This window comes from Triticum urartu, chromosome 2, assembly GCF_003073215.2.
Source record: "Triticum urartu cultivar G1812 chromosome 2, Tu2.1, whole genome shotgun sequence".
Taxonomy (NCBI): Eukaryota; Viridiplantae; Streptophyta; class Magnoliopsida; order Poales; family Poaceae; genus Triticum; species Triticum urartu.
In genome coordinates this window covers 751,712,716-751,721,229 of record NC_053023.1, presented here as the reverse complement: position 1 = coordinate 751,721,229, position 8,514 = coordinate 751,712,716, and the positions used below count along the sequence as shown (strand labels likewise).

Sequence of the window (8,514 nt, the reverse complement as noted above, 5' to 3'; positions counted from 1 at the left end):
GCCCCCTGCCTCCACCACTGGAGTGCCCCTGCCACCATCAGCCGGCCTAGTAGCCACCACGAGGCCCCGTTGTACAGAAAACCTGGATCTGGGCAGAACCAGCCGGCCTCCACCACCACAAGCCAACCCCCGGCGCTCCAAGCTCGACGCAACACACCACCCACAGAGGCCATGCTCCTCGCGCGCCACGGTCCAGCCGCCCTGCACCAAAGCCGGCCGGACTAGGGTAAGGAGCAAGGCGCGCACACCCGTCCGAGCACACATCCTCGCGGCCGCCGCAATTCGGCCAAGCAGCAGCTCACCACCGCGCCGCCGTTCGCCGCACGCGCAAAAGATCCGCCCGCGCCAGCCGTCCGCCCCTGCTTGTGAAGCTATCCCGTGCTAGTTGTGCCTCGAGTGGAAAGGAGCCAGAGCCCCGCCGCCACCTACGTCGATTGGGCTTTGCCAGGCGGTGGCGGTGAAGAAGGGGAGGGGAAATTGGCGGTGAGGCTCTAGGGATTTCCCTCGGTCTCCCACAGGGGAGCGGGGGGTATGTTTTGTTCCAACTCACCATCATTGCAGAGTGGAACAGAGCAAGATTACATGGAGTATAAGTTTTTTGAAGCTCTGCTTTTGTTTGGTGACTGACTGGCAGGCGATGCAGTAGACGATAGTAACCTGTGTGAATTCGTGTCCAGCATGTTCCGAGCATTGGGATGTTCTTGAATGACGGTTCGTCTGCATCATCATCATCTATCGGCCATCTTGCACGTCATGTGAGTCCTCCAAAGGTTCGTTCTTCGGTTTAACATTGATAGTAGTCATTTCAAAACAAGGCTATTTTTTTTGAAAGGTGTGTACCACTCAATATTTTCGGGTCCAAATTGAAAGCAAACCATGCGGAATGGGTAAACACGGTGAAACCCAACCTCAGCCTTGGCAGTTGGCATCCGAGAGAAAGTGCACGTGGGCGGCCGGATGAATCCGCAATGGATGATCTTCATGCCGTGAGGACCAAATTCAAGTCTGCACTTGCTGCTCTGCTCAAGGTAAATGCATCCACTATTCATTCATTTAACAGAGCTTGCAATCTGCCGGACATGCTACTTAAGTTTTGCCTAACTCTATGGTTTCATATTAATGGGACCGTGGGAAAACCCGTATTGCTAAAAAAACAGAACTTGCAATCATAATCCTATTGCGGCGCCCATTTTCTGAACATGCTTTACTCCACGAGGCGAGGCCATCTCTTGCTGAATCCTCCATTACAGGGGGTTGCATGATTCTGTCCGAACATATGCAATGTATATCTACCATAAAGAGCAGAGCTGACAGAGTATGTGTATTAACTAGATTTTGACGATGATGACAACAAATTCAGAGTACAAACAGAGATCCTTAACACAACACAACACCTACTGTGACATTCATATCTGTCAGAGGCAAGAATTGACTGATCTTAGTTCCAGTTCAGAATAATTGCAAGCCATGCTTCCAAAGAAAATAGATAAAGATGGGTTGAATGCTTAGTAGTACATGATCCTGTGCCGGCAGGCTTACAAAACATAGCCAAATATTGAGCATATCCTTGTTTACAAGCCACATCACAGTGTTTAACGAAGTAGTAATACGCCCTCCGTCCCATAATACTCCTATAAGACATTATTACATCCGATATATGGGACTAGTATCTAAGCACAAAGACGAGGATATATAGTACCTCAACAAACCATCTAATAAGGACTCTTTTCGAAAACAGAAGGCATTTCTCTGCTCCAAAGCCTGAGCTCCCAAACCGAAGGCGTTCTGCTATCTTTGGTGATCGGATTTGGCTTAGAAACATGAAAGGTAGCAAAACCATGTGCCGAGTCCCAAGACATATCATATTGTGTTCTGTTGGGTTGACAAATAAGGAAATAAATTATTGCCTTTGTTTGTATTACCGTCTCTCTTTGGTGTAAGCTACCCTTCCTTCAAATGGAGCGAAAGATGAGGTCCGAAGACAACTGCCATCTCTAGAGGTGGCCAACTTTGTATGGTGTGCATCAGGGCTTTACTAGTTAAGCTGCGCAAGCAGTAGTCAGAAGCTGAAAAAAGGTAATGAAAAGCAACGGCCATGACTTCTTGTGGAAATCTTCCTGTTAAGTCAGATGCGATGATATTGTCTGCACAAGGCTTGCCGAGTCCATTTGATATGCAACACAATGGATCTGGACTCCAGCTTGTAATAAATTGCACCATGCTTTCCAACAATACTGGCATGGCTAGTGAATCAAAATATGAAACATCCTGTGTAGGTATTTGAGTGAGTTGTCCCATAGCGACTTCAGCCGCAGACTTAAATTGAGGTCCAAGTGAAGTCAGACATTTTGCGATAACTCCAATTATGTTTGTGCTTTCTTGTAGTCTTAGAGTCAACGGTAGAACAAAACTTTTAAGTGGTGCCTGGTGGTCTTCTCATCAAAACTCTAGCATTGCGACCATGGTTTTCACTTTCAGTGAGATTTCGGTGAAATCCACTGAATTTCAGTAATTTCAGCAGACACTGAAATATTACGTTTCGGCCAAAATATTTCAGCAATTTCAGTATAGCACAACCATTTCAATATTTTTCAAAATATTTTTCAAAATTATCAAATTTTGAATTGAATTCAAGTGAATATTTCGGTCATTTGGCTGAAATGGAAACTGAAATCACTGAAATTCACTGAATTTCAGTAATTTCGGTTGGTGCTGAAATTTTTCTGAAACTGAAATTGAAAACCATGATTGCGACACTACCATATCCTTCTGCATAAGCCGGCAATATACAAAGAGAACAGGTTTGGCTTCCTCGCACCACTTCATAGGAGAGACCCTTGCCTTCAAGAAGATGCCTGATGAGAGGATTGAGAAACCTATAGTGAGAAAGTGAACATCCGGATTCCATGTCCCTAACAAACTTGTCGGCTTCGTTGGCAAACCACTCAAACCTTCGAACAGCAGAGCTACTAAGCAACATGGGAGTGAGTTACCGTAACATATGTGTATAACTGGTTGTGCTCAATCCAAATCCATGTACCCACCCTCTGAGCTTTGTCTTAGGTGTGGGTGTGAATTTTGGTGCTCTCCCTCTGAGTTTGTTAACTGAATATGCATTGCGTCTTTTGTCCCCTGATGATGCGGTTGACATATTTGCCGACTGAATATGTTGCTTTCCTTTGTCCATGGTGTTTGTTTTGTGAATTATTTTTCTGTACCAGATATGCTGTCCAACTATATTTCGTGTCGGTTTGTGTCTGTTTCTGTTAATCTGAGTTTGTTAACTGAATATGCATTGCGTCTTTTGTCCCCTCATGATGCGGTTGATTTCCTTTGCTGCAATCGCCATGTGTTGTAATCGTGCAAATTTGTGTAATTGTATGCTTGATCGTGAAACAAGCACATAGGAGCAATTTCAAATATTTTTTGAGTGCCATTGAAACATCTTACCAGATTAACAGAAACAGACACAAACTGGCACGAAATTCTGTTAAATCGTGCAAATTTGTGTAATTGGTATGCTTGATCGTGAAACAAGCACATAAGAGCAATTTCAAATATTTTTTGAGTGCCATTGAAAACATCTTATCAGATTAACAGAAACAGACACAAACTGGCACGAAATTCTGTTAATCGTGCAAATTTGTGTAATTGGTATGCTTGATCGTGAAACAAGCACATAAGAGCAATTTCAAATATTTTTTGAGTGCCATTGAAACATCTTACCAGATTAACAGAAACATAGTTGGACAGCATATCTGTCTGGTACAGAAAAATAATTCACAAAACAAACACCACACGAGTACAGCATAACTGGTACAGAAAATACATTCACAAAACTTTAGTCGACAGCACAGCAACTGGTACAGAAAATACTAAATTCACAAAACCAAACAAACACCAACAACTCACACGAGATATATCCTTAAAGTCCACCAAATATAGTTGGACTGGTACAGAAAATACTAAATTCACAAAATACAACAAATCAAAAGGACCATATATCTTATTATAATACTACACATCCTTGTACCGAGATGTCCCACTTCTCAGAAACCAGACTGGACCATGCAACAGTAATCTCCAACTCAATGCCTCCAGTGAGTATACATGTTTGCTGGCTTATGTTGGAAAACTTGGGCTCGAAGGTCTCATTTTTTTGTGCAACTTTATTACCGGAATCTGAGTAGGCTTCCAAGACAAAATTCAGGCTTCCACGATAGTCTACAGAGACAACATTCCTTGATAGAACAAGGTAACCCTGAGAAGTCATCGGCATGGCTGTATAACGAGAATCAAGCAGCTCAATTTCCTGAGGACTGGCGTCAGGTCCAGTGACTGAGCAAGCAACTCGACCTCCGAATGCTTTAGGCCATGACCCCTCCTCTTTGACACGGACGCCCAAAATAGTCGCCTGGACTGTTCTCTGAAGTCCCTCCAAACTTAACTCTAGGGTGCAAAAGCAGTTCCTAAAGCAAACGGGGCCTTCTCTTCTGCTGTAGTAACTGCACACGCCATTCATCAGTGGCTTATCTTGAGACTTGGTTCTACCTCTTACTTTTAGTTGGATTTCCAGGACAACAGATTCCTCGCTGACAATTGCACGAGAGGGGCCAGTCAAGGTCAAAAAGGAATCCTGCAAGCATCGGCAATCACCTTATTAGCAACTGATAAACAAGAGGGCCCAGGCCAGGCAGGCATGTCCACAATATCCCCAAAATCAAACGAAGAGCATATTGATAAGATTAAGATGGTAGAGATAGATACCTCTTCATTGAGTATCTGGCACTCACTCCTGTTGCGGGCAAACAGAAGGTTGCGATTGTGATCCACATGGTCTCGGGCAGCGACCGTGCCGTACACTGGCAACGGCCATTCCAGACCACCTCGTATTTCTGCGAGTTTGACAGAGAAGATCTGCAGGCTAGGCCCGACTCGACCATAGTGCAACGGGGTGCTCCCTGGTATCAAGTGTGTGTATTGCATGGAACTCACTGCCGCTGCATGCATCAGAACAAGATCAGTGGAAGCAGCTGTTAGAAATCTTGTAACATGAACAGGTACTAATAGATAAGCAACAAAGTAATTCCTTCCCTCCACTTCCCTTATGCAAACAAGTACGACCAAAGGTAAAAAGGAGGAAGGAAACTAGTTAACCAAAGTTCAGTAAGATAAGCAAGATGCATGCATGTTTACTCACTCATGTCTCGGAAGCAACCGAACCCATCAGAACCCCCCCATGTCCCTTCCCAGGCATCAACATACATGGCAAAACGCTTCCGTTCGGCAGCCATCTCCTTGGCCTCAATTTTTAATTGTTCGTCTGATTTGCCTCTATCCATCTTCTCAACATCATAACCTGTGTTGGTGGCAACAGAATCTGCAGGTTCAAGTATTGACTTGTCTGGTACGAACATGGAGGTATTCGATTCATTCGCCAATTCACTGGTATCCAGACTCATCTCCGATGTCAATTTGGAGTCTATCTTCGGCACTTGCTGCTCCATTGATGCAACGTCCCAGTCCTGCTCCTCGTCACCAACACATCCTTGTACCGAAATACCCCGCTTCTCAGAAACAAGACTAGACCAAGCAACAGTGATCTCCAACTCAATACCCTTAAGTTCACAACTATCCTGACTTATGTTGCAAAGTTTGGGTTCGAAGGACAATTCTTTTTGTGCAATGGTATCACCAGATGGTAAGCAGGCCTCTAGGAGAAAATTCAGGCTCCTGTTAACATCTACAGAAACGACATTCCTTGACAGAAGAAGGTAACCCTCAGAAGTCACGGGCATGGCACTTCCACGAGAAACAAGCAGCTCAAGTTGCCCGGATGTGATGTCAATTTCACCATCAATGACTGAGCAAGCGACTCGGCCTCCCCATCCAGAAGGCCATGACCCGTCTTTGACACGGACGCCCAAAACAGTGGCCTGGACTGCTTCCTGAAGTACCTCCAATCTAAACTCTACGGTGCAGAAGCAGTTGGTAAAGCAAACAGTATCATCCCCTCTGTTGTAAGTGCACACACCAGTGATCAATGCTCTATCTTCAGACTCTGTTGTACCTCTTACTTTCAGTTGGATTTCAAAGTCAACCGATTCCTCGCACACAATTGCACGGGAGGGGCCAGTCAAGGCCAAAAAGGGCTCCTGCAAGCATCATCGATCACCTTATTAGCTACTGACAAATATGAAGGCCCAGGAAGGCAAACAATATCACCTTATTAACAAAGGTATGTATATTAAGATGGTATACATACCTTTTCCTTGAGTATCTGACACCTGCTCCTATAGCAGGCAAACAGAAGGTTGCGATTGTGATCCACGTGGTCTCTGACAGCAATCATACCATACACTGGCAACGGCCATTCCAGACCACCTTGAATTTCTGCCAGTCTGATGGAGACGACCTGGAGGCTAGGCGCGGCTCGACAATATTGCCTTGGGGCGCTCCCGGGTATCAAGTGTGTATATTGCATGGAACTGACCGTCGCTGCAGAAATCGATCAATGGAAGCAGGTGTTAAAATTTTGGTAACATGAACAAGTAGTAGATAAGCAGCAAAGTAAATCCCTTCACTTCCCTTCCCTTCCCTTCCCTTATAGAAAGACATAGGACCCAAGGTAAGAAAAGAGAGTAAGGAAACTAACTAAACAAAATTGAGTAAGATAAACAAGATGCATGCATGTATGTTTACTCACTCATGTAATGGAAGAGACCGAACCCTGCCGAACCCCATTTAGCATCCCAGGCATCAGCGTACTGAGCAAATTCCTTCTGTTTGGCGGCCATCTTCTCAGCCTCACTGGCTAATTGTTGGGCAGATTTGCCTCTGTCCATCTTCTCAACAACATCATCGCCTCTGTTGATGGGAACATGATCTGCAGGTTTGGGTATTGACTTGTCTGATGCTGAGAGATTTGATTCAATCGTCGTCACATTGGTATCTGGACCTGTCGCCGCCTCTGCCTCTGGCTCTGATTTGGAGTCGATCCTCGGCACCTGGTCCGCCATGGATGAAATGTCGCAGTCCATGTGCTCCTCATCACCACCGCCGTCGACATCCAAGGCGGCAGTTTCCACCATCCGCTCCCTGCCATTAGCTGCATCACCATGCTCATCCAAGGCGTCAGTTTCCATCTTGTGCTCCCCGCCATTAGCAGCCTCATGCCCATTCAAGGCTGCTGCAGTTTCTTCAGTCTTGTGCTCCACGCCCTGAATATCCGTCAGGCTGCGGGCTTTGACAGCCCTCATCTGCTCGCTCAAGCGCCTGATTTCATTCGTAACAACCAGTTGCCGCTGTGCGTTGCGCTCGATCCTATCCAACAAATCTCGACTCTGCTTAATCGAACTGGACAAATCTAACCTCTCCTGCATCAGCTGTCTCTCCTCGTCCTTGAGTTCCTTCTACTCCTTCCTGAGTTCTCTGAGCAGAGCTTGATCCCTTCTGGGATTCTTGGTGCCACGAGAATCGGGGTTCCCAGGGCCAGGGAGAACTTGGGACTTGCCGGAATCCCCTTCCGCCTCCATCTCACTTGGCGTCCTCGCCTCGCCTTCTCCCCGGCCGCTCGCCTTTCCTTGTTGGGATCTGGCAGAAAGGGCTCGCCGCTCGCCGCCCGCCGCCGCCACTCGCCTTCCCGTATTGAGATCTGGCTAAGAAAAGGGCTCGCCGCCGCCGCCTAGCTTAGGGTTTTTTTTGTTTCTGAGAATAAAGAGCAACCGGTCGATCAGCACAATAGTTCCACACAAAGTGCGATGAGCGGCCCTGGCCCAGCCCGGAGAAATACTACTTATGTCATATAGGCCGACACATTGTGGCCGGGCCTGCGTTTGAAGTGTGCTAGTCCAAGTATGGCCCAGTTTGTGTCCTTCCTTCTTTTCCCAAACTAGGGTTTCTTGCGTGGCCACCGTCGTGATCTAAGAAATTTAGGCCCACTCGCCTCCGGCTGCCATTTGGTACTGAGAGCTGGGGGGACCTCGGATCTTCAAGACCTCTACGTTCTTCATCATCATCTAGTGATCATCATAGTTTTTGTGAGAATACATTTCCTCTCGTTCTTTTGGCGGTGCACGAGGTTAGATAGTTTTCTTTCATCTCAGATCCAATTATTCAGATCTGATGAGTTTATGTTGCTGTGTCAAGCTTTTTTTGTTGATCTGATTCTTTGTGGAGGTGAAATCTTTCATCGACAACATGGTGAAGATATAGTGATTCGACGGCCAGCACTTCTAGGGGATCAATCCCGACCCAAGTACGTTCATCGATCAAGGCTTCCCATCTCTTTGAATGGGCGACTCAAGGCGCTTTCAAAACCCATTATTGCTAATGTTCGTGCGGGTAAAAAAGTGACAACATCGTTGCTCCAGTCAAATTGCACACTCTTTATAGAATATTTAGAGTATTTCTTCGAGCAGAGATTGACACCATGAAGAAGGTGTTTTCAAGAGATTTCATTGTAATTTTTAGTTATAAGAATTATTTTGTATTTTCTTGGATTTTAGGTCCAAA

The 8,514-nt window shown here is 45.8% G+C and overlaps 1 protein-coding gene and 1 long non-coding RNA gene across 4 annotated transcripts; one reads left to right on the top strand and one right to left on the bottom strand.

The window, feature by feature from the left end:
• LOC125540512 lies at positions 1 to 4,135 on the top strand. 2 transcript variants are annotated; one of them, XR_007297338.1, is made up of 4 exons: positions 1 to 483; positions 635 to 755; positions 833 to 1,028; positions 1,739 to 4,135. It is a non-coding gene; the product is annotated as an uncharacterized LOC125540512 (long non-coding RNA). The 2 variants fall into 2 exon arrangements; XR_007297337.1 differs by having other exon boundaries at positions 833 to 4,135.
• On the bottom strand, positions 3,804 to 7,771 carry LOC125540511. 2 transcript variants are annotated; one of them, XM_048704124.1, is made up of 5 exons: positions 6,707 to 7,771; positions 6,266 to 6,498; positions 5,201 to 6,155; positions 4,768 to 5,000; positions 3,804 to 4,636 (listed from the first exon to the last, which is right to left on the bottom strand). In XM_048704124.1, exons 1-5 carry the CDS (start codon positions 7,380 to 7,382, stop codon positions 4,010 to 4,012), a joined length of 2,724 nt encoding a protein of 907 aa, XP_048560081.1. In that variant the 5' UTR covers positions 7,383 to 7,771; the 3' UTR covers positions 3,804 to 4,009. The 2 variants fall into 2 exon arrangements, with proteins under 2 accessions (XP_048560081.1, XP_048560082.1); XM_048704125.1 differs by having other exon boundaries at positions 4,768 to 4,994; positions 6,707 to 7,769.
• Positions 7,772 to 8,514: the final 743 nt, after the last annotated feature.